Raw genomic sequence first — 26,563 nt, forward strand, 5'->3', positions numbered from 1 at the left:
GATGCCGGTCAGGCCTGGTAGGCCCAAACGTGTTATGAGGGTCTGCTGGGAATGTCTGGCAGAGCCCCCTGTCAGAAGTAGCTTCAACTCCCACCTCCGGCAGAACTTCGACCACATCCCGAGGGAGGTGGGGGACATTGAGTCCGAATGGGCCATGTTCCGTGCCTCTATTGTTGAGGCAGCTGACCGGAGCTGTGGCCGTAAGGTGGTCGGTGCCTGTCGTGGCGGCAATCCCCGAACTCGTTGGTGGACACCGGCGGTGAGGGATGCCGTCAAGCTGAAGAAGGAGTCCTACAGGACCTTTTTGTCCTGTGGGCCTCTGGAGGCAGCTGATAGGTACCGGCAGGCCAAGCAGAATGCGGCTTTGGTGGTTGCTGAGGCAAAAACTCGGGCGTGGGAGGAGTTTGGGGAGGCCATGGAGAATGACTTTCGGACGGCTTCGAGGAGATTCTGGTCCACCGTCCGGCATCTCAGGAGGGGGAAGCTGTACAGTGTCAACACTGTATGTGGTGGTGATGGTGCGCTGCTGACCTCGACTCGGGACGTTGTGGGTCAGTGGGGGGAGCACTTCGAAGACCTCCTCAATCCCACTAACATGCCTTCCAATGAGGAAGCAGAGCCTGGGGACTCAGAGGTGGGCTCCCCCATCTCTGGGACTGAGGTCACCGAGGTGGTCAAAAAACTCCTTGGTGGCAGGGCCCCGGGGGTGGATGAGATACGCCCGGAGTTCCTCATGGCTCTGGATGTTGTAGGATTGTATTGGTTGACACGCCTCTGCAACATCGCATGGACATCAGGGACAGTGCCTCTGGATTGGCAGACCGGGGTGGTGGTCCCCCTCTTTAAGAAAGGGGACCGGAGGGTGTGTTCCAACTACAGAGGGATCACACTCCTCAGCCTCCCTGGAAAAGTCTATTCGGGGGTCCTGGAGAGGAGGGTCTGTCGGATAGTCGAACCTCGGATTCAGGAGGAACAGTGTGGTGTTCGTCCTGGTCGCGGAACAGTGGACCAGCTCTACACCCTTAGCAGGGTCCTGGAGGGTGCATGGGAGTTTGCCCAACCAGTCTACATGTGTTTTGTGGACTTGGAAAAGGCATTTGACCGTGTCCCTCGGGGAATCCTGTGGGGGGTACTCCGAGAGTATGGGGTACCGGACCCCCTGATAAAGGCTGTTCAGTCCCTGTACGATCGGTGCCAGAGCTTGGTCCGCATTGCTGGCAGTAAGTCGAACCCGTTTCCAGTGAGAGTTGGACTCCGCCAGGGCTGCCCTTTGTCACCGATTCTGTTCATAACTTTTATGGACAGAATTTCTAGGCGCAGCCAGGGCGTTGAGGGGGTCCGGTTTGGTGGGCTCAGGATTGGGTCACTGCTTTTTGCAGATGATGTTGTCCTATTTGATTCTTCAGGCTGTGATCTTCAGCTCTCTCTGGATCGGTTTGCAGCCGAGTGTGAAGCGGCTGGGATGGGAATCAGCACCTCCAAATCCGAGACCATGGTCCTCAGCCAGAAAAGGGTGGAGTGCCCTCTCAGGGTTGGTAGCGAGATCCTGCCCCAAGTGGAGGAGTTCAAGTATCTCAGGGTCTTGTTCACGAGTGAGGGAAGAATGGAGCGGGAGATCGACAGGCGGATCAGTGCGGCGTCCACAGTGATGCGGGCTCTGCATCAGTCTGTCGTGGCAAAAAAGGAGCTGAGCCGTAAGGCAAAGCTCTCAATTTACCGGTCGATCTACGTTCCTACACTCACCTATGGTCATGAGCTTTTGGTAGTGACCGAAAGAACGAGATCATGAATACAAGCAGCTGAAATGAGTTTCCTCCGCAGGGTGTCTGGGCTGTCCCTTAAAGATAGGGTGAGAAGCTCAGTCATCCGGGAGGGGCTCAGAGTAGAGCCGCTGCTCCTCCGCTTCAAGAGGAGTCAGATGTGGTGGCTCGGGCATCTGTTCAGGATGCCTCCTGGATGCCTCCCTGGTGAGATGTTCTGGGCACGTCTAACCGGGAGGAGGCCCCGGGGAAGACCCAGGACACGCTGGAGGGACTATGTCTCTCGGCTGGCCTGGGAACATCTTAGGATTCCCCCGGAAGAGCTAGTAGAAGTGGCCGGGGAGAGGGAAGTCTGGGTATCTCTGCTCAAGCTGCTGCCCCCGCAACCCGACCTCTGATAAGCGGAAGAAGATGGATGGATGGATGGATAACTTTAAATAGGGCAACACGGTGGTGCAATGGGTAGCGCTGCTGCCTCGCAGTTGTGAGACCTGGGTTCACTTCCTGGGTCCTTCCTGAAAGAGTTTGCATGTTCTTCCCGTGTCTACGTGGGTTTCTAAATTGTCCCTATTGTGTGTGTGGCACTGTCCCTGATGTCCATGCAATGTTGCAGAGGCGTGTCAACCAATACAGTCCTACAACATCCAGAGCCTTGAGGAACTCTAGGTGTATCTCATCCACACCCAGGGCCCTGCCACAAAGAAGTTTTTTGACCACCTTGGTGACCTCAGTCTCAGAGATGGGGGATCCCACCTCAGAGTCCCCAGGTTCTGCTTCCTCATTGGAAGGCATGTTAGTGGGACTGAGGAGGTCTTCACAGTACTCCCCCCCCCAGACCCACAATGTCCCGAGTCAAGGTGAGCAGCGCACCATCCCCACCATACACAGTGTTGACACTGCACCGCTTTCCCCTCCTGAGACGTCGGATGGTGGACCAGAATCTCCTTAAAGCTGTCCAAAAGTCGTTATCCATGGCCTCTCCAAACTCCTCCCATGCTCGTGTTTTTGCCTCAGCAACCACCGAAGCCGCATTCCACTTGGCCTGCCAGTACCTATTAGCTGCCTCCGGAGTCCCACAGGACAAAAGGTTCCTGTAGGACTCCTTCTTCAGCTTGACGTCATCCCTCACCGCCTTTGTCCACCAACAGGTTCGGGGATTGCCGCCATGAAAGGCACCGACCAACTTACGGCTCAGCTCCGGTCAGCTGCCTCAACAATAGAGGCTTGGAACATGGGCAATTTGGACTCAATGTCCCCCACGTCGAAGTTCGGCCAGAGGTGGCAGTTGAAACTACTTCTGACAGGGGACTCTGCCAGACGTTCCCAGCAGACCCTCACAATACGTTTTGGCCTACCAGGCCTGATTGGCATCTTCCCCCACCATCGAAGACAACTCAGCACCAGGTGGTGATCAGTTGACAGCTCCGTCCCTCTCTTTGCCCGAGTGTCCAAGACATATGGCCGCAAGTCCGACAACAAGACCACAAAGTTGATCATCGAACTGAGGCCTAGGGTGCTCTGGTCCCAGGTGCACAAATGCACACCCCTATGCTTGAATATGGTGTGCGTTATGGACAATCTGTGACGAGCACAGAAGTCCAATAACAAAACGCCACTCAGGTTCAGATCGGGGGGGGGGGGCATTCCTCCCAATCACGCCCTTCCAGGTCTCACTGTCATTGCCCACGTGAGCATTGAAGTCTTCCAGCAGAACGAGGGAGTCCCCAGAAGGTGTGCCCTCTAGCACCCCCTCCAGGGACTCCAAAAAGGGTGGGTACTCCAGACTGCTGTTCGGTGCATACGCGCAAACAACAGTTAGGATAAGGCGGAGGGAGGCTACCCTCTAGTCTACTGGGGTAAACCCCAATGAACAGGCTCCAAGTCAGTGGGCAATAAGTATTCCCACACCTGCTCGGCGCCTCTCACCGGGGGCAACTCCAGAGTGGTAGAGAGTCCAGCCCCTCTCAAGGAGATTGTTTCCAGAGTCCACGCTGTGCATCGAGGTGAGCCCGACTATATCTAGCCAGAACCTCTCAACCTCGCACACTAGCTCAGGCTCCTTCCCCTTCAGATAGGTGACATTCCATGTCCCAAGAGCCAGCTTCTGTAGCCGAGGATCAGACCGCCAAGGTCCCCGCCTTCGGTTACCACCCGACTCACACTGCACCCAACCTCCTTGGCCCCTCCTACAGGTGAGAAGGGGGACCCACGTTGCCTCTTCGGGCTGTGCCCGGCCGAGCCCCATGGGTGTAGGCCCGGCCAGCAGGTGCTCGCCATCGAGCCCCACCTCCAGGCCTGACTCCAGAAGGGGGCCCCGGTGACCCATGTCTGGGCGAGGGAAAACGCCATCCAAAGTTTTTATTCTTCATAGTAGGTTTTCTGAACCACACTTTGTCTCGTCCCTCACCTAGGACCAGTTTGCCTTGGGTGTCCCTACCAGGGGTATAACGCCCCCGACAACAGAGCTCCTAGGATCATTGGGACACGCAAGCCCCTCCACCACGATAAGGTGGCGGCTCGAGGAGGAGTAAATTTTAATATATATGCACAAAATACTTTTCAAAAATTAAAATCCACATAAAATAAAACCTATTACCTTGAGCACTTATTAAATTAATGTACATCTTTAAGGAGCCTAAAGGTCTCCTGAGTGAGAAAAAGAGAGCATTCGAATCTGGTGAAAAAGAGGATGTGAAGGACGTAAAGCGTGTGCTAAAGAAAAAGCTGAGTGAAGGAAAGGGAGCCTACAAACAGGCCTCCAGGACTCTGACTGTTCTCTGACTCCTTTTCTACAATATGCTTGTGGTTCTCTATTTAACTGATAGACATACAGTATATTGTTGTTTGTAATTTATGGTAATTAATTTCTACTTTGTTTTTGAAGTATTTGAGCAAATCTTTTTCCACATATGTGATAGTTCTATATTTAATGCGTGGTATAATTTATTCTTGCATTTTGCCTTGAGAGTTGTGGCAGCACTCTGTGCCTGCACTTGGTGAACAGCACTGTGCAAAAACAAACTAGTTTGTACTATTGTATTGTATTTTTGAGGTGACAATAATGGATTAGCTATCTAGCTCTATGAAGAGGTTTACTTCTCTTCTGTTTTGTGTATTGTATTTATCCCATTTTTTGACACCCATTGCACATCCAACCTACTGTATCTGGAAGGGGTCTCTGCCTTTTGCAAGATTTCTTCCATTTTCCCTACAAGGTTTTTTTTGGGGGAAGTTTCTTTCTTGTCTTTTTATAGAGTCAGGGCTGGGGGGCTGTCAAAAAAAACAGGGCCTGTTAAAGCCCATCAAGACATTCCTTGTGTGATTTTGGGCTATACAAGAAATACATTGTTGTTATTGTTGTTGTGCTTCAGGGTGGTGGACCCTGGCAGGCAGCCGGGGCCCTACAGCATATGTTCCGGGGGAGCAAAGATGGGAAACCCAGTATCTCCCCCTGGACGCTAGGCGGCAGCCTCCCTGGGTTGCAGCGGTGCCTCGGACTCCCGCAGGGCTTCATGGGAGGTGGAGTTTGGTGAAGCCCTGTTGGGTTCTGCAGGCGCTGCCTGGGGGTGCTGCAGCAGGAGCTGCTAGCCCCTTTTGGGCACTAGTTTCGCCACACCCGGAGGTGCAGCCAGATGTCGGCAATCAAGCACCTGGAGCACTTCCGGGTGACTAATAAAAGGAGCCAGCAACCACCAGTCATTGGCCAGAGTCGGGAGGAGAAGGACAAAGCTTGGAGGAGTGGTGGTGAAAGAGAAAGGAGAAGAAAGTGTGTGGTGTGTTTAATGGTGCTTGCACACTTGGGACTGTGTTGTGCCAGTGCGGATTACGGGGAAGACGTGCCCAATGGATGAAGAAAAATAAAAGTCTTTTTATTTTATACGTGCCTCCAGTGTGAATCTGTGTCAGGTCGGGCAATATATAGCACCTTTTTACACAGGTTTAAAGCTTGGGTTAGAAACTAAAAAAAAGGTTATGATCTTCATCATACCAACGTGACTCCTTCCTTTGCTCCCATGAAATGTTAAAGACTCCCTGTTGGCTTTGTATTTCAATGGGGGGCAGGTGACTGTAAAAGGCAGAGTTAGAGGTCAGAATTGTTATTCTGGGTTCTGGATCATCCTGTCTCAGGGGGAAAATGACAAACAGGCAAATGCTGGATCAGCTGTCAAACCCTTTTCTGGTGTGTCCCCTTAATTCTTTCTCCACAAGAGACACACAATATAACACAATGATTGCAAGGACAGATTGTGACTAGAACACCACACATTAAAAGCAACACCCAATGATGTATAAAAGAAATGCCCATCGAGTAGTCAGTATGAGTAGATGTTAGGTTGTCTTATGACCTGCCAATTAAGCCTGTCCCTGAATCTTGTGGCCCTGTAGTGTTTTCTAGAATAGACTGATATAAGTGACCACACAGTGTGACTTAGGCCTTTTACAATATATGGTTTTAAAGAAATGAGAACTTCATCTTGATAACTTAATACTTTTCTAAGCAAACTTATGTATTCAAAATCACATGAGTGGAATGGTGTAGACCCGCATACTGAAACTGAACCATGAAATATCTTCAAACTGTGTTATTAAGTAAGAAACATATTAATTCATGTATTTTAAAATGATCCTCTCATTTAATGAATAATGTAAAAATTACAACTTTTAATTTGGTTTCTTTAAACCATATGGCTTTAAAAAACAGCTGATTCATTTTATCCATTTATAACCAGGTAATTTTTAAAAATGTTTATTTATAATTAAATAGTTCAGAAACAAAAAGTATGAAAGTTATTAAGATACAAAAATTCAATAATAACAGTAAAGTTTCAATAAAATATAAAAGACGACACTATTCTTTCATTATTGCAGCATTCTAATGCAGTAGGGAAATTTCCACTTACAGTGCCCTCCATAATATTTTGGGCAAAGACAGATTTTTTCCTTGATTTACCCCTCTGCACCACAATTTAAAATTATAATTCAGATGTGATTAAATTGCACACTACAGAATTTAATTTAACATTTCAGGCACAGTTTAGAAATGACAACACTTTTTATGCATAGCACCCACATTTCAGGGCCCCATAATGTTTGGGACAATTGGTGTCATAGGTGTTTGTGATTACTCAGGTGTGTTTCATGGTTTCTTTAATTTAGGAATAAGATACCTAGACTTGCCTTTACCCTTTACAGTCTGTAGTCACCATTGTACAGTATGAGGATAAGAGCTGTGCTAATGAAAGTCAAAGAAGCCATTATGGGGTGCATCATAACAATACAACCATTAGAGACATTGGTCAAACCTTAGGATTACCTACATCAACTGTCTGGGATGCCATTAAGAAGAAAGAACACACTGGTGGGCTCAATAATCGCAAGGGGACTGATAGGTTAAGAAAGACTTCCATTGCTGATGACAGAAGAATCCTCACTATGGTAAAGAAAACAAAAAATAAATGCTATGGTATATGCACCCATATGCAAAGGATGTTTCAAAACTAGTAGTTTAATACATGAAGACCTTGGAACAGTTTCTGTCAATGGGATTGGTATAACAGAAAGTTTATTAGGAATCCACTAATTTAAAAAAACCCTTGCTGTGTCATTTAAGAGTGCATTAAAATACAAAGTTGACTGGAAAATGGCATGGTAACTTCCTTCATGATATATGTTGACAAATAAAGTGAAAGAAGAATCCTTAATTAATGAATAAAATTTATCCATTTAACAGTTTAATATCTAAATTTATCCCAGATATATCAGATGAATGTTGCTTTTGTGGTAAAAATAATGAATGTATTGAATATCGTTTTTGTAACTATGTACATTCCAAAAATGTCTGACTTACTTTAAAGAATGATTTTAAAGAAATATTAATTGTACGGTAAATAAAGAGAATGATGATATCTTGTTTTATTATGCAAAATGTAACAAAGATTATTACTATGTAATAAATCTATTCATATTACTTGCAAAATTCTTTATCCACAAAATGAAATTTAGTAACAGAATTCTAAATTAGTTTATTAATTGATGAGTTCAACTAATTTGTATACTATAAAAATATAAAAAATATATATTAATCTGGGCTAATACAGTTTGTCTTTGTGTTATGTAGTTTAATATTTGCATTCAGAAATTGTCTATTTTATCTTCTATTTTACTATTTGTAATCTAATGCTATAATGTATAAAATGTATCATTTACATCAGTAATGTACCGTTAGAATGCAACAATGAAAAGTCGGCCAGTCAGTTCCTAACTCGCTTAGTCCTGAACAGGGTCGCGGTGGACGGCTGGAGAATATCCCAGCTAGCACAGAGAGCAAGGCAAGAAAAGGAAAAGGCTTGACAAGATTTTCAGGAAGCAAATTGAAGAATGAGGTATGGATTTAATTTCCTGCCATTAAAAATCTTTACTCAGTATTCCAAATGGAACAAGTTTACAAGTAGTGGTTGAGTGCTGAGGGTGTTTATAATAAAATTATATTTTGTGCAGCTTGTAAGCATTATTCCGAAAGTTTTTCATGTTGTTTATTTTCATTTGATTTTCTGTTCTGTAGTATTCAGGAAAATGCATTTGGTTTACAAATAGTTTTATTTATTTTCTGTTTGTTGTAAACATAATTGAATTAGTATGTAGAAATAGTGGTTGTATTAATAAAAGTTAAACATATTTTTTTAAATCTACAAGTAAGCTAGTCATCTCATGGGGCAGATACAGTGATTTGTTTTCTTCATTTATTTAAGTCTGAAAAAGCATACCAAATATAAAATAAAACCAGAAAACCCTCAGATGAAGTAGTGGGTTAAACAGATAGTGTTCAATGTCTTATCTTTGGTATTATTTGGCTGTAAGGAAAGGATTGGACTGCATTATTGAATCTGCATAAACAAACCTCTCATCTGTATTGCATAGTGGCAGTCATGCACACTAGATTACATTTTTTTTCTGTCCATTTAGTACATTCTATCACAAATCAGAAATGAGTGTGCCAGTCATATGTTTCTGTTTATCAATGAGAACAAAGTTTCCTGGTTATGCATTCAGTAGTAGCATCTCAGTATTGTTTAATGGTTATTGCACATGTGCTTGTCGGAAATCCCTCCTTCTTCACATGTGAAATGTTAAAATGGGAACCGTCCACATCTTTGTTTTGACTGTGTCAGTTATATATTTTTTACCATGAAATGATAAATGAATTGATATCCTTTCCTTCCCCATCTTACCTTATGTATGTCCATTTACAACTACTGACAACCTCTTCATGTTTACGTAGGGAACCAATAAGTGCTTCATTTGACTAATAACAAAATGCAGGGTTTCTTGGTTCATTTTACAGAGGCTGTTAAATTAATAACACTTATACAATTTACAGAATATTTAAACATTACTGTTATTTAAAACTTACAAATGGTATGTCAGAGTACATATACTTTCATAGACAGACACCTTTCCCAAGGTTTCTTCCATTTTTTCCCTACTAGGTTTTTTTTGGGAGTTATTCCTTGTCTTCTTAGAGAGTCAAGGCTGGGGGGCTGTCAAGAGGCAGGGCCTGTTAAAGCCCATTGCGGCACTTCCTGTGTGATTTTGGGCTATACAAAAATAAACTGTATTGTATTGTATTATACCTGGACAGGACGCCAGTCCATTGTAGTATTGTTTCATTTTTCTCCCACTGTTGTGGTACGGTTTTCATCTGTGGGCGTGTCTTTGACGTAGAGCGTACACGCGCACAGGCGGAAGTGACGTGTCCCCTTCCACGCACTCGTGCCCCGTCAGTTGACCAAAGCTACCTGTGAATTTAACAGTAGTGATCAATTTCTGTGGTGCGAATTGCGTCTGGAGCCGGTAAGAATTGTCTTTACCATTTGTGAATTAAATATTGACACAGACGTTTTTCTTAGCAAGTGCCTTGGGTGTATGGTCTATTCATAAAATTATTGTTGTGTACGAGCTGTGTTGCCCTAGTCAGCTACGATGTTGATGAAATACGTGTTGGACCGATGAGTTGAAACTGAGTATGGATGAAGAACGGGCTACTGGGAAACAAGTCTCATCCTTCCACCTGAATAGGCTGTCATCTGTCAATGGGCCCCAGCACCCTCTGTACACACCCTGTTTAAATCTGTCCCATCGATGTACCTGTAGTCCGTGCACGGATGGTTTTCATAATGTCATAGAATGCGACCCCTACGAGTCCAGTTTGCAGGCTTCAGATCCGTCACTAAACAGTCTTTACATTAGAACTCTGAAATGAAAGAGAGACATAGTTTTTGCTGGAGACAGTCCGAAGCAACTTCAGCTCATCGTGCTTTATATTAGGTCGTGTCGTTTTGCTTCCTTAGTGAGTTTATAAAGGACGAAACGGAATTTCGCTGCTAGGTTATCAGTTGTATTTATTAGAATGTCACTAATTTATATAAATTGTGAATTAAGCTAATTCTTTATTATTGGGGCATTTGTTCTTCATCGATCCTTTCATGTGTAAAAGCAACATATTGAGCAAAAGTTAAAAAGAAACCCTACAAGCACTTTGAGCCTACTCGGCAGGCACCTCATTCTGTGAGGAGACTTGTTCACTTAGACATCAGAACACAGATTTAAAAAATCTAAATAGCCTAACAAGGCATGGTCATTCTGGACCCTTAATCATTCCCTGTCCATTATTGGCTATCTCTTTCTCCCATTCACCTCCTAATAGCTAATGTTTAGTGAGGGAACTGGCACAAAAATGACTGCAGTCGCATCATCCAGATGGACACTACACATGGATGTCATCTGAAGTGGTTCCCTCTCTATGTAAAGTGCTTTGAGTAGGTTAAAAAAAGTGATATATACAATGTAATCAATTATTATTCCTTCTGCGAGTCAAATGCTTGTTCTTTTATTTCTTCCAAATCCACACCCAACATGCTTTGGGACGGGAGTGGCTTTAACTGTTGCCCAAGGGAAAAATTTCTACTTTCTGTGCAAACTACAGAACTGCTTAAAGGTTGACGGCCTGACATATATTTTCAACATTGATAACAGTCAGTTTTCCTGCTTTCCCATTGAAGCTTCTAGGACTAGGTCTGTATACTGACCAGCTGCCTTCATTGTCTAAGTGATTGCATGGCTCCTTTTCCCTTTTGGGACACAGTGCTTTCTAGCAGTTGGTAGGTGTTGCCATTCCTGATCAGATTTCTTTCATTACTGTATTTCTCATTCAACTGACTATGCTTGTTTTTCATGCGTGATGTGAGTGATTTTTGCCTGTTCCTTTAGCTAATTCAGAATTTAATAAATTTAGTCGTGAGTTAATATTTACAAATGATGCCATATTCCCATATTTTTTTTGAGTCAAAAATGAATGTCATTTAAATTGCCTAAATAAGTTGAGGTGGAAAATGATATTTTCATTACACTAATATTAATTTATTTGAAGTCTTGGTTTATAGATTACTATTTTTTTATCCAGTATGATTTTGTCCATCTGTCTGCTTTTCTTTTAGTCAAAAAACTTTTTTTAGCACTTGTTTTAAGTAGAATATTAATAAAATGTATGTGTGTTGAAGCATTAACAAATGGAAATAAAAAAGCATTTGTAACAAGTAAAAAAATAACAAACAAAATATAAAGCTATTTTTGACACAAGTTGGATGACCTTTAGGTAACAAGCTTTATATTTGTTTGCTTTTCTATTCTGCACAACATATTTTCCTTCTTGCTCAACAAAAGATTTATTTTTCTCAACAGATATCTTAACTTTTTGGACATAATACTCAAGGGTGGATTTTTCACCACTTCACAGCCTGTATGATGAGTCATCGCTTGTAACAAGGAGCTTGTAACTGTCTTTCAACAATGAGTGGAGCTGCTTTGGGAATTGAAATTGTAGTTGTTTTCTTCTTGGCATTATTCTTATTGCACCGATATGGGGATTTTAAAAAGCAGCAACGAATGGTTCTTTTTGGCACACTATTGGCTTGGTACCTGTGCTTCCTCATTGTGTTTATTCTACCGCTAGATGTCAGTACGGTAAGCTGTAATTATTACTTAAATACGGAATAAATAATTTTATGTATTTAGCTTCTGTTTCAACTTGTGCTATGCTTTTGCTTCTTGTTGAAAGTGCTACCTTATCTTTCCTATGGTAGACATTGGAGGAGGAGGAGGAGAATGGAGTGAGGAAATCAGATTTAATAATAATAGAGAGAAAGTATCTTATTCGGGCATTCCATTTTTTTTTTTTTGTGTGCTGTTAGGTATTCATCATTAACTATATCAGAAATCATTGTAACATTATTATAAAGTAAATTATCTGTTAGGTAGGTGTGCAAAATATATCTGAAAGTGTTAGTAGGCTTTTCCTTTTATAACAGAAGTAACATCTGAAGCACTCTGGAATAGGCCACTAATCAAATAGACTTAATCAAAAACCTATAGAAGTAATCATTCTAAACTGTGACCCGACAAATGCACACCCGACAAATGCGCGACGACAAAATCGCGAAAATCAAAATCTCAGTATCAACAAGCTGTGAAAAGCCTATTGACTGTGCTGACCCACTAATATGTAGCCAGGTATCATGTAATATATAGCAAAATGTTTTATTTCACATATCTCATAATATTGACATCTAAATTAAGTTTTACAAACCATATTTAAGTAGAACTTTTTATGCTTTTGTACTACTATACTACTACTTTTTTTTTTTTTTTTTTCAGAATTCACTGTCTTCATTATTTATTTATCTGGTTTGTACAATGCTATATACTGTATACGCTGCCGTTCTTTATTATATTCTGTAAGTTCCTTGAGCATGGGAAAGGTGCTATATAAATAAAATGTATTATTATTATTATTATTATTATTATTACTAATTACCGCGCATTTGTTGGCGCGTTTTTGTCGACACGATTCTGATGTCACGATTTTGTCAGCGCGCATTTGTCGGCGCGCATTTGTCGGCGCACATTTGTCGGTGAACCATTTTAAACAATAATATGTTTCAGGAGATCCTTCAGCAATGCTACTGTATTAATAAAAGTAGAGTTTAAAATAATTTAAAAATCTGAACAAATTAAAAATCTAATACCAGGTCTAAAACGCTGCCCTTAATTGTTTTGAACTATTATGTTCCCAAGCACACAAAGTCCCAAAAATACTCAGAATGCCCACTAGAGGGGAAATAACCATCAAACAGCAGTGAAAAGGGCCACATAGAACCTTTATAAATAAAAAGATGTATTTTCACTAAACTCTGTGGCAAAAATAAGCTCCAAATAGCACAAAAGGCCTAATAATGATATCCATCCATCCATCCATCCATTATCCACCGCTTATCCAAGGTCGGGTCGCGGGGGCAGCAGCCTAAGCATGGAAGCCCAGACCTCCCTCTCCCCGGCCACCTCCTCTACTCCTCTGGGAGGACCCCGAGGCGTTCCAAGGCCAGCCGGGAGATAAAATCCCTCCAGCGTGTCCTGGGTCTGCCCCATGGCCTTCTCCCAATGGGGCATGCCTGGAACACCCCCCCAGGGAGGCATCCAGGGGGCATCCTAACCAGATGCTCGAAACACCTCAACTGACTCCTCTCAACGCGGAGGAGCAGCGACTCTATTCTGAGTTTCTCCCGGATAACTGAACTCCTCACCCTATCTCTAAGGGAAAGTCCAGCCACCCTGCGGAGAAAACTCATTTCGGCCGCTTGTATCCGCGATCTTGCTCTTTCGGTCACTACCCAAAGCTCATGGCCATAGGTGAGGGTAGGAATGTAGATCGACTGGTAAATCGACAGCCTCACCTTTTGGCTCAGCTCTCTCTTCACCACGACGGACCGTTGCAGAGCCCGCATTAATGCGGATGCCACACCGATCTGTCTGTCAACCTCCTGCTCCATTCTTCCCTCACTCGTGAACAAGACCCCGAGATACTTGAACTCCTCCACTTGAGGCAGTAATGTGTTCCCAACCCGGAGAGAGCATTCCACCCTTTTCCAGCTGAGAACCATGGCCTCGGATTTAGAGGTGCTGATTCTCATCCCTGCCGCTTCACACTCGGCTGCAAACTGCTCCAATGAGAGCTGGAGGTCACTGTCCGATGAAGCCAACAGAACCACATCATCCACAAATAGCAGAGACGAGATTCTGAGGTCCCCGAACCAGACCCCCTCCGCTCCTTGGCTGTGCCTAGAAATTCTGTCCATATAACTTATGAACAGAGTCAGTGACAAAGGGCAGCCCTGCCGGAGTCCAATCTCAACAGGAAAAGAGTCTGACTTATTACCGGCAATGTGGACCAAGCTCCTGCTCCTCCTGTACAGGGACTGAATGGCTCGTAACAACGAGCCTTGTACCCCGTACTTTTGGAGCACACCCCACAGGATGCTTCGAGGGACACGGTCGAATGCCTTCTCCAAATCCACAAAACACATGTGGACTGGTTGGGCAAATTCCCATGCCCCTTCCAGGATCCTGGCCAGGGTGTAGAGCTGGTCCAGTGTTCCACGGCCGGAATGAAATCCGCATTGTTCCTCTTGAATCCGAGATTTGACCATCGACCAAACTCTCTTCTCCAGCACCCCTGAATAGACCTTACCAGGGAGGCTGAGGAGTGTGATCTCCCTATAGTTGGAGCACATCCTCCGGTCACCCTTCTTAAAAAGGGTGACCACCACCCCGGTTTGCCAATCCAGAGGCACTAGCCCCCGATGTTCATGCAATGTTGCAGAGACGTGTCAACCAGGACAGCCCCACAACATTCAGAGCCTTGAGGAACCGAGGGTGAACCTCGTCCACCCCAGGGGCCATGCCACCTCGGAGCTTTTTAACTACCTCTGCGACCTCGGTGCCGACCGAAAGTCGTTTTCCATGGCTTCCCCAAACACATCCCATGCCCAAGTTTAGCCCGCCGGTACCCCTCATGCCACTGGAGTCCCACTGGTCAACCAGACCCAATAGGACTCTTTCTTCAGCGTGACAGCCTCTTGAACCTTAGGTGTCGACCACTGGGTTCGTGGATTGCCGCCAGGAGAGGCACCTACAACCTTGCGGCCACAGCTCCATTCTGCTGCTTCGACAATGGAGGCTCAGAACATGGCCCATTCAGACTAAATGTTCTTTGCCTCCCTTGGAATGAGGTTGAAGTTCTGCCGGAGGTGGCAGTTAAAGATCTTTCTGACCAGTTCCTCCGCCAGACGTTCCCAGCAGTCCCTCATTATACGTTTGGGTCTGCCTGGTCCCTCCGGCATCCTCTCCAACCAGGTGGTGATCAGTTGACAGCTCAGCCCCTCTTTTCACCCGAGTGTCCAAGACATACTGTAAGGTCGCAGATCTGATGATGTGATTGCAGAGTCGATCATCGAGCTGCGACCTTGGGCATCCTGGCGCCAAGTGCACTTATGGACACCCTTATGCTCGAACATGGTGTTCGTTATGGACAATCCATGGCCAGCACAGAAGTCCAACAACTGAACACCACTCGAGTTTAGATCAGGCTTCACTGTCATTGCCGACATGAGCGTTTAAGTCTCCCAGCAGGACAATAGAGTCCCCAGGAGCTGCGCCTTGCAGCGCCTCTTCCAGGGACTCCAAGAAGGCTGGGTACTCTGAACTGCTGTTCGGTGCATAAGCGCAAACAACAGTCAGAGTCCTTCCCCCAACTCGAAGGCGCAGGGAAACAATAATGATAATTCTTTATATTTACAGTATATAGTACTTTTCTCACTTCTCAAAGTGCTTTACATATTGATTATGGAGGTACTTCAACCACTACTAATGTGCAGCATCCACTTTGATAATGTAACAGCAGCCATTTTGCACCAGTATGCGCATCACACAATAGCTGTCAGGTGGTGAAGGGGTGAGTGATAGTTAGCCAGTTAGAGCCAGGGATGGATTAGGGGTTCAGAATGACTAGGCCATGATGGGCAATTCACCCTAGTCTTTACAAAGGATCTTTTATCACCTCAGAGATTCAATTTCACGTCTGATCAGACGGATGGTATCGTTTTTACAGCACAGTGTCCCTGTCACTTCACAGGGCATTGGGATCCACATTCAGACCATAGGGTAAGCATCCCCTGCTGGCCTCGCCAACACCTCTTCCAGCAGTAACCCAAGCTTTTTCCTTCCATTACTGCCTGGTCCTGAACATGCTTAGCTTCAGATGGATTACTTGTTCTGAAGTGCATGGGGTATGGCTGCTCGACGAGAAGGCAATGCCTTCAAAAGCCAATCCCAAAGATGAAGAAAATTCCAATCAGAAATTCAAGAGCTGAAATTAAATAAGAGCTCGGCTTCAGAAAGGCAGTACAGTGGAACCTCGATTATCCGGTCTTCAATTAATCGTGCAATCGGTTATCCGGGATCGCCTAAAAAAAAAAAAAAAACTGCTAGACATCACAAGACCTCCAAGATTTTGCCGCCAAGAATTCCGACTACAGGAGTGTACACTACGTGTGTCACAACTTCAGTTTTCTTTGTCGATGGGTTTCTGAGAATTATTCTAAAAGGATTGAAAGTATAGCATCTGTGCACCAGCTAGGCGATCCCCTGCTGTGAAAAACCATTAGACTTAATCCGATGCAGAGGACTCGTTCCGAGCACTCTCCCTCCCCTTTTTCCAAATTCCAATGACTGCCATTCGTCAATAAGTTTTGACATTGTCTTCTGCTTCAACGCTTTTCTTGGAAAAGATTGTGAATGCATCGCACCATCCATGTAGGCGACGCCTTGTTCCGAGTTCATTCAGTTGGCGTCCGCACCTCGAGGTTAGAAAGCGGCTTCACGTAAGTTCGTGCTGAAATGTTGGGGTCCAGTGCGGGAGTGAAAAGAAAAAGAGTTGTTTTGTCAATTGCTACGAAACTGCAGATTGTTGAACGTGCCGAACAGGGGGAATCAATTGCTAAGCTTTCATCAGAATTTAACATTGGAAATCAAACAGTGCGTGATATTGTTCGGAAAAAAGATGAACTCTACAAGTTGGTAACTTCATCTTATACATTTAATGGGGCGAGTGCGCGCAAGACAACAAAGGGTTCAAAATTTGATGATCTGGATAGAGCTGTGTTCGAATGGTTCAAGCAAAAATGTGCCAAGGGATGTCCTGTATCCGGGCCATTGCTGCTCGAAAAAGCGAAAGGGTTTCACTGTGAGATGAAGATTCCTGAACCATTTGCTGCGTCTCAAGGATGGCTGCAATGTTTCAAATCTCGCCACGAAATTAGACAGTTGGATATCCAAGGTGAGAAACTAAGCGGTAATTCTGATGCTGCAGATCTCTACGTAATGGAATTTAAACGACTTGTTGAGGCTCATGATCTTTCACCTGACCAACTTTATAATGCTGACGAGACTGGTTTGTACTGGAAGGCTTTGCCGTCAGAAACGCTCGTATCAAAAGAAGAAAAGTCTGCTCCAGGTCACAAGTCCAGTAAGGAACGAATAACAGTGCTAGCATGTGCCAAAGCTAGTGGTTCGCACAAACTGAAACTCGTATGCATTGGAAAGTCTAAGATGTGATGGATAGTGTTGAAAACGTCAATGACAGTGAAAGCCAAGAAATAACAGCGGCATCGCTTTTGGAGGAAATTGAAAATGTAAATGGATTTGAAGACGTCGACAGAGAAAACATGAAAGACTGACTACTTTCTGATTATGATAATGATCAGCCTGGATATCAAGTGAAAGACACCGCCGCCATTGCTGCGGAAGCGAAGTCAAGTGCGGAATTGCCAGAAGAAAGCGACGATGACGTGGTTGTAGACGAACCATCAGAAAAGAAAGTTTCGCTTGCAGAAGCGCTAAATTGTGCCAAAACATTGCTAGACTTTCTTGAGCAGGAAACAGATTCAAATTTTAGTGATATCCTAACACTTCGCAAACTCTGCACATCAATAAAATTGAAGCGCTACAAGAACACAAAGCAGCGTCTCCTGTCCGATTTTTTCAAGAAAACTTCATAAACAACACAAGAAAGGTAAGAATTTCACAGCACCTATTCTAGCATTTGCGAATTTTTAGAATTATTTTCGATTATCTGTGATTTTTTGATTATCCGGATGATGGGCGCCGGTCATTAAACCGGATAATTGAGGTTCCACTGTATTTCACAAAAGCACAATAGCAATAATTATTAGAGGAAGTCACTACTGTGAGTGCACCAAGAAACAACTGCAAGGGACTGTGGGTTATCCTGAGCCTGTATAGGACAGAGGGCAGTCAGTCCCTTGTTGGTGATGGGCAGGTGGCACCACCCACAAAATACATGGTGCATAATGAAACCTGCTTAGGCATAAATAAAGTAAATAATCAACAATATTAACATAAACAAATGGATCAACAATAAACAAGAAAGACATAAAAATGACATTTGAATCCCAAATATGACACTTATAAACATTTAACCTTCAAGTCTGTAGCTTGAAGAAAGTGAATAAATATAGAAGTAGATTGGTTTATATGTTTTCTAACCGTTACTTCATCCATCCATCCATTTTCCAACCCGCTGAATCCGAACACAGGGTCACGGGGGTCTGCCGGAGCCAATCCCAGCCAACACAGGGCACAAGGCAGGGAACCAATCCCGGGCAGGGTGCCAACCCACCGCAGGACACACACAAACACACCACACACCAAGCACACACTAGGGCCAATTTAGAATCACCAATCCACCTAACCTGCATGTCTTTGGACTGTGGGAGGAAACCGGAGCGCCCGGAGGAAACCCACGCAGACACGGGGAGAACATGCAAACTCCACGCAGGGTGGACCCGGGAAGCGAACCCGGGTCTCCTAACTGCGAGGCAGCAGCGCTACCACTGCGCCACCGTGCCGCCCCCGTTACTTCATAAATTATAAAAAGTGTATGTATTTTTTTTTTTACTTTTCTTTTCTTCAGTTGAAAACAATATTTTTATTCTTAGAAGCCTCAAGATTTTTTCAGATTTTTTTTTTAGAATTGGCAGTTCTAATATGACACCATTAGTATTGATTGGAGGTCACTGACATGTTTTAGGAATCATTTTGGTTGCTGAAAAAATGATAATCATGGAATACTTTCTTTTTTGTTTTCAATTTGGTTTCAGACTATTTATAATCAATGCAAGCTTGACAGTGAAGAAGATACTACACCTACAGCCGTGACACAGTCGAATCAGTCTACAAGGAACAGCAGTGTCACCCCAGCACACATGTAAGAGTTGGCTTAACAAGAAGGCTTGCATTGAAGGGCAGCAGTGTTTGAACTAAATTTGTATATACGAGGGACATTCAAAAAGATTCCAAATTTTTTTTTAACTCTATTTATTAAGAATTTCAAAAACAAATATAACATCACTTTTCTACATAGTCACCTTCCTTTGCGATGCAATTTTCTCAGCGTCGTACCAACTTTTTAATGCCCAATTGCTACTCCTCCCGCCTTCACCGTTTCCAATGAAAATACGAAAGTGCAGAACTTTTTTGAACGTCCCTCGTATATTTTAGAAAATCTTTTGCACAATATTTTCTAAATCAGGTGTAAGCCTTTCTTTGAAAGAGGTCAGTTCAAGCTGTTACCTTCTACCAGGTTTAGCATTAAATATTGTCGGTTATGATTAAAATGCTCTCAGAAACGAGTTACCTAATTATATCGTTAACATATTTAATTCAAACATTTTAAAGATTTCTGAAATTGAAATATTAATTAGTCATAATGTAACTACTGATCTGTAATTGAATGCTGTAAAGAAGTCCATAGTAAAATTCTTCAGTAGCCAAGTATACCTAAAAGTTTTACTAATTAGAATTTGACTGACCAAGGTATAATGATAAATATTGGAAATAGGATCCAACACAAATTAAATTGGAGACCCTACATGTCTCGCATTTTGTGCCTTTATTACTTCAACTATAAACTTTAACAATGTGTACCAAGGTCAAGGCATGGGTCACACTTACATTATAGACGTTGTTAATCCCAAACTCAACAACAGTGTGTGGTGGTAACTCTAAAATAATAAAAAAAAATTTAATGTATTTCTGATGTGTTTCACAGATTTTGCAGGAACAGTAAATTTTCCATCCAGCTCTTTAGCCTCCAAAAATTATGTTATTAAATTCTAGGTCTGGATTAGCATAAAGTTCTACTCTAGTTCAATATGTTGTATTACTTTGTTGTGTGTTTTATACTCTAAAGCTAATCGTAAATTATACAGGAAGTGAACTTTTGATCAACAAGTGGAATTTGTTGATATTTGCTTTTAATAAGCACTGTTTTCCTCCATGGAAATCAATTCTCTTAAATGTACTTGAAGGTTTTAGCAGTCAATTTATATATTTTTAAATCATTTTTTCTTTAATATTTTCTAATTCCACCCTACTAGAATTTGTATGGGAAATCTTGACCTCCACCACTATCTGGCTGAAGCAGTTGAATAATTATATTCAAAATTATTGCAAAAAAATGTCTATCTCTAAACTGTTGAGATAAATTGGACAAGTGTTTAAACAAACTATTGTGATTTATAATTTCCAAATATTTATGGCATATTATGTTATAACAATGATATTTGAAAAAAATATAGTGATTTATAATTTCTGAAAAAAATGCGACAGACTATTTTGTAATAATGATTAAAGTTGAAGGCATTATGTGTCTATTTAAGTTTCACTGGTGTAATTATAATAATTCTAATTCTAATAAATAATTTATGTGCATTCAAGCCACATACTCTGTTTAATAATACATATCTATTTTGTTAATATAGCATAATAGTGAAAAGTTGATATTAAAATGTTATATTTGTTTGAAAAAGGTAAGTGCACATTTCACATAGGACAACTGCAGAGGAACAATGTTTTTTTTTCCTTTTTAAGGAAAAGTAAAACTAATGTGTTTTTTTTCCTTCATAAGAGTTCACAGAGAATGTTATAAGCCATGGAGTTACATTCCAGATGGGGTTATGCCTATTTTTTGGCGTGTAGTTTACTGGACATCACAATGTTTAACATGGTAAGAAGGACTGTTACTTATGTAACTCATACCGGAAGTTATAGGCTTATACATGATGTATGCTTCACTTTTACACTTTACGCTTACAGTTTATTTTATGTTCAGCTTTAAACTGCCTTAGCACTCAAACAGTATGTTTTACTGTTGACTTGTAATAATATTTTTAGCTATGTAGAGGCATTTACACCTTTGTTTACCCATACAACACAGATAAGAGGTGCCACAAAAGTATATACTACTGCTCAAACTAGCATGTTAGCTGTTCAGTCTGAAGGAGTGAGTTTGTTCTTTTTCCGATCATAAAATTTACATGTTGACATAGTAGACTAAAAGTAAAATAAGCATTGTTAATAAGATATTTTTTATATTTAGATACAGAAATGGAATGTGCATAGCTATTTTAACACTACAATTGCTGTATTCTTTCCAGTTTTTGGTCCATCCCTACTGTATTTACTTAGATCATTCATTCTCCTGAAAAAAATCTTTTGATTTTCTTTCTCTTTGCCCTGTCATTCAGGCTTTTACTACCTTTTATGCAGTCATATGCACGATCAGGGGGTTTTTCTATCACAGGAAAAATCAAAACCGCCTTGATTGAAAATGCAATCTATTATGGAACTTACCTCTTGATCTTTGGATCTCTGCTGATTTATGTTGCTGTAAATCCAAATTGGCATCTTGATTGGTAAGTCTATTTTGTTGTTTACTTGTCTCCACAGTCTCCACAGATACAGATATATATATATATATATATATATATATATATATATATATATATATATATATATATATATATATATATATATATATATACACAGTGGGTACGGAAAGTATTCAGACCCCCTTCAATTTTTCACTCTTTGTTATATTGCAGCCATTTGCTAAAATCATTTAAATTAATTTTTTTCCTCATTAATGTACACACAGCACCCCATATTGACAGACAAAAAAAATAATTTTTGAAATTGTTGCAGATTTATTAAAAAAGAAAAACTGAAATATCACATGGTCCCAAGTATTCAGACCCTTTACTGTGACACTCATATATTTAACTCAGGTGCTTTCCATTTCTTCTGATCATCCTTGAGATCACCTTCATTTGAGTCCAGCTGTGTTTGATTATACTGATTGGACTTGATTAGGAAAGCCACACACCTGTCTATATAAGACCTTACAGCTCACAATGCATGTCAGAGCAAATGAGAATCATGAGGTTAAAGGAACTGCCTGAAGAGCTCAGAGACAGAATTGTGGCAAGGCACAGATCTGGCCAAGGTTACAAAAAAAATTGTGCTGCACTTAAGGTTCCCAAGAGCACAGTAGCCTCCATAATCCTTAAATGGAAGACGTTTGGGACGACCAGAACCCTTCCTAGAGCTGGCCGTCCGGCCAAGCTGAGCTACTGGGGGAGAAGAGCCTTGGTGAGAGAGGTAAAGAAGAACCCAAAGATCACTTTGGCTGAGCTCCAGAGATGCAGTCAGGAGATGGGAGAAAGTTGTAGAAAGTCAACCATCACTGCAGCCCTCCACCAGTCAGGGCTTTATGGCGGAGTGGCCTGTCGGAAGCCTATCCTCAGTGCAAGACACATGACAGCCCGCCTGGAGTTTGCTAAAAGACACCTGAAGGACTCTGAGATGGTGAGAAATAAGATTCTCTGGTCTGATGAGACCAAGATAGAACTTTTTGGCCTTAATTCTAAGCGGTATATGTGGAGACAACCAGGCACTGCTCATCACTTGTCCAATACAGTCCCCACAGTGAAACATGGCGGTGGCAGCATCATGCTGTAGGGGTGTTTTTCAGCTGCAGGGACAGGACAACTGGTTGCAATCGAGGGAAAGATGAATGCGGCCAAGTACAGGGATATCCTGGACAAAAACCTTCTCCAGAGTGCTAAGGACCTCAGACTGGGCCGAAGGTTTACCTTCCAACAAGACAATGACCCTAAGCACACAGCTAAAATAACGAAGGAGTGGCTTCACAACAACTCTGTGACTGTTCTTGAATGGCCCAGCCAGAGCCCTGACTTAAACCCAATTGAGCATCTCTGGAGAGACCTAAAAATGGCTGTCCACCAACGTTTACCATCCAACCTGACAGAACTGGAGAGGATCTGCAAGGAGGAATGGCAGAGGATCCCCAAATCCAGGTGTGAAAAACTTGTTGCATCTTTCCCAAGAAGACTCATGGCTGTATTAGCTCAAAAGGGTGCTTCTACTAAATACTGAGCAAAGGGTCTGAATACTTAGGACCATGTGATATTTCAGTTTTTCTTTTTTAATAAATCTGCAACAATTTCAGAAATTCTTTTTTTTGTCTGTCAATATGGGGTGCTGTGTGTACATTAATAAGGAAAAAAATTAATTTAAATGATTTTAGCAAATGGCTGCAATATAACAGAGTGAAAAATTGAAGGGGGTCTGAATACTTTCCGTACCCACTGTGTGTGTGTGTGTGTGTATATATATATATATATATATATATATATATATATATATATATATATATATATATTTATTCACGGCATTCGTAGTCTGTGTCACAATCTGATTGTATGGGTGGTTACCTACCAGGTAACGCTTGTGGTTGGCCAGCAATCTGCTAACATCCGCCACGGTGCCCTCAGTTTGTGAGGAGCAGATCATAGAATGGTTGAAATAGTTTACTGTCAAATAAATGCAAAGAGTACACGACACGTGTTTCGCCCTCATTCTGGGCTCATCAGGTGTACACACTCCACTGCACTCCCTCATATATAGTGATAAAGGTGCCCGACTCGGCACAGACTCACTCAGAGGCACGTGTAAAAACATACAAGACTTTTATTTTTCTTCATCTGTGGGGCACGTCTTCCCCGTGAACCCTACAGGCAATACACACTCCCAAAAGCCCTCCAAACACAAAATACAACCCTTTCTTCTCAAACCACCACTCCTCCCAAGCAACCTTGTCCTCTTCCTCCCGATTCTGGCCCTGAGTAGTGGTTGCCGGCCCTTTTTATAGCCCACCCGGATGTGCTCCAGGTGCTTGATGACCTGCTTCTGATTGCACTTCCGGGCAGGGCTGTAGAGTTGTCCAGGCCGGCTCAGGGACCCATGCAGCACCCCCTGGTGGCCACCCCAGATCCCAACAAGGCTGTGGAGAACTCCATCTCCCATGGAGCCCTGCAGGAAACTGAGGCACCATCCTCAGGCAGGGAGGCTGCCACCAAGCAGTTTTTTTTTATATGACATTTTGGGTTAAATGCTTAATACTGAGTTTTCATCTTCCTTCATTGGAGCCCCTCTCTACACTGAACCATAATGCCTTAGATACCTTATGTGACCTGTTGCATCTTGCCAGTTCCCTGTTGTCTCTTCTTTTGCCTTCTTTTGCCACAGAGAAGAATAACAGATCCATGTAATTTTTGGATCAAAGGCTATGGTTTACCCATTTGTTATAGATAAAATATGGCTCTTTATCTGTATTTGTATTGATAATGTCTTAATCAAGTGTGCAGATAATTCTTGAACCTACTTTATGTGTAGTAATTGTAAATATGTGCTTAAAACTAGCTTTCTAGGCTGACAGTGGGCATCATGTCTAATTTAAAGCTCTGCAATAAAATAATATGTTCTTTTTAACTATTGTTAGGTAGTGTGCAACAAGTACTGATTTTGAAGGTATTAAAAGCATTGTATAGAAAAAGATCTTACCTTTTCTAAAATGATATTTCATTGGAATTGAGTGAGCTTCATGGGTAGATATTAAAAAATTACAGAGACTTGCCCTATTAAAACTGAAAGTGCACTTGCCAAAAATAGTACTTTTAAGTATTGGAATAATGAAAACTCATTATTGCATGTTGTCATTTTAGGTATCAATTACAAACTATTGGCATCACTGCTGCAAACACATGGGGTCTGTTTCTCCTTGTGCTCTTGTTGGGTTATGGGCTAGTTGAAATCCCACGTTCATACTGGAATGCATCAAAACGTGGTCATCTGCTGATGAAAACTTACTTTAAAGCTGCTAAACTAATGACTGAAAAAGCTGATGCTGAAGAAAGTCTGGAGGATGCCATGGAGGTAAGAAAATACTAGTCTGAAAGTGCAAGTGAAATTAGCTAATTTGATGTAATATCTCATTTCTGTATCTTGTTAAGTTAGCAAAGTTGTTACATTTTATTTGATTAGAATTTTAATGTGACATGTAAAATACTGGTGGTTATCCTTTTATGTAAGGGTCTCATATTCCTGTTAGTTTACGTATGTTTTGAGGTAGGTGTTCATTATATACCAAGTGCCAAAAGCATGCTCTGTGATTTTTTATTTATAAATATGATTTGTCCTGCTATGGAATAACAGTGAGGGAAGAATGGAGCGTGAGATCGACAGGCGGATCGGTGCGGCATCCGCAGTAATGCGGGCTCTGCATCGGTCTGTCGTGGTGAAAAAGGAGCTGAGCCACAAGGCGAAGCTCTCAATTTACCAGTCGATCTATGTTCCTACCCTCACCTATGGTCATGAGCTATGGGTAGTGACCGAAAGAACGAGATCGCGAGTACAAGCGGCTGAAATGAGTTTCCTCCGCAGGGTGTCTGGGCTTTCCCTTAAAGATAGGGTGATAAGCTCAGTCATCCGGGAGAGGCTCAGAGTAGAGCCGCTGCTCCTCCGCATCGAGAGGAGTCAGATGAGGTGGCTCGGGCATCTGATCAGGATGCCTCCTGGACGCCTCCCTGGTGAGGTGTTCCGGGCACGTCTAACCGGGAGGAGGCCCCGGGGAAGACCCAGGACACGTTGGAGGGACTATGTCTCTCGACTGGCCTGGGAACGCCTTGGGATTCTCCCGGAAGAGCTAGAAGAAGTGGCCGGGGAGAGGGAAGTCTGGGCATCTCTGCTCAAGCTGCTGCCCCTGCGACCCGACCTCGGATAAGCGGGAGACAATGGATGGATGGATGGATGGAATAACATTTACAATTATTTTAGTGTTTGTGGAGCCTCTTTGCTACTCAGGGTTTTCAGATCTTAGGTAAAAGCTGGTAGCAAATGGTTAATAAAGAATGAAGGTAAAAAGTTGCTTCTGTAAAGTTGCTTCCGTTATTATGTATCAAGAAGCTAAATGCAGTTAATTTTTTCTATGCTGTTTTTGAAAATATCACGATTAATGCTGTATCTGACTGCAATTAAAGATATATAAAGATGTAAATATACTTTTATTAATGAGTGATTAATTTTTAGTACTGCCTGATATTCCTTCTAATAGTTAATTTAATTTAGTTACAGTTGGTACAGCCTTGTCTGCAGTTTCTAACATTATTTATCTTTTAGGAAGTTCGTAAAATTAATGAATCTGTCAAGTACAATCACCCTTTGAGAAAATACATAGATACTATACTTAAAAAGGTATGTTTTAGTTTTGAGTGCACCTACTTTGTGAATAGAGGTTTACATATTAATGTTATGGTTTCTGTTATCTACATGAGGAAGAGGTCCAAAAATTCCCAGAATACTTACATTCTAATAGACTAGGGCGTAGTTAATACATATACTGCTATGTGTCAGGTGCCTATAAGTTTAATTAATCAGTTTACTGAGTGTCATTGTGTTGATTTGATCAAGTGCAAGTTTCTGCTGATTATTCTGCAATCACACAGGTGATTTTGTGTTTTTCCTTCAAGCTACCGGGGTAGCTTGCCAAGGGATAATGATGATTGCATTTTTGACACTGATGATCTTGTTCATAAAGGGTTTGTTCTCTGTGGACAGACTGTTAAATCAGTGACATTGTGCTGAACAGCTGAGGTGTTTGCAGGAAAGCATCAAGAAAAAAAATGTCTGGAGCA

At 42.4% G+C, this 26,563-nt stretch overlaps 1 protein-coding gene across 2 annotated transcripts in view; it reads left to right on the plus strand.

The window, feature by feature from the left end:
* Positions 1-9,507: 9,507 nt before the first annotated feature.
* lmbrd2b (LMBR1 domain containing 2b) overlaps positions 9,508-26,563 on the plus strand; it is a 55,799-nt gene continuing 38,743 nt past the window's right edge. For both annotated transcript variants that reach the window (XR_007935142.1, XM_028802463.2), the window contains exons 1-7: positions 9,508-9,611; positions 11,499-11,780; positions 18,830-18,936; positions 20,638-20,736; positions 21,257-21,424; positions 24,596-24,806; positions 26,049-26,123. Coding sequence is in view for 1 of the 2 variants with exons in the window: in XM_028802463.2 (XP_028658296.1) it covers positions 11,607-11,780; positions 18,830-18,936; positions 20,638-20,736; positions 21,257-21,424; positions 24,596-24,806; positions 26,049-26,123 (834 nt within the window). In the remaining variant the exon portion in view is untranslated. The remainder of the gene's footprint in view (positions 9,612-11,498; positions 11,781-18,829; positions 18,937-20,637; positions 20,737-21,256; positions 21,425-24,595; positions 24,807-26,048; positions 26,124-26,563) is intronic.

The sequence above is a fragment of the Erpetoichthys calabaricus genome, chromosome 5 (genome assembly GCF_900747795.2).
Source record: "Erpetoichthys calabaricus chromosome 5, fErpCal1.3, whole genome shotgun sequence".
NCBI lineage: Eukaryota > Metazoa > Chordata > Cladistia > Polypteriformes > Polypteridae > Erpetoichthys > Erpetoichthys calabaricus.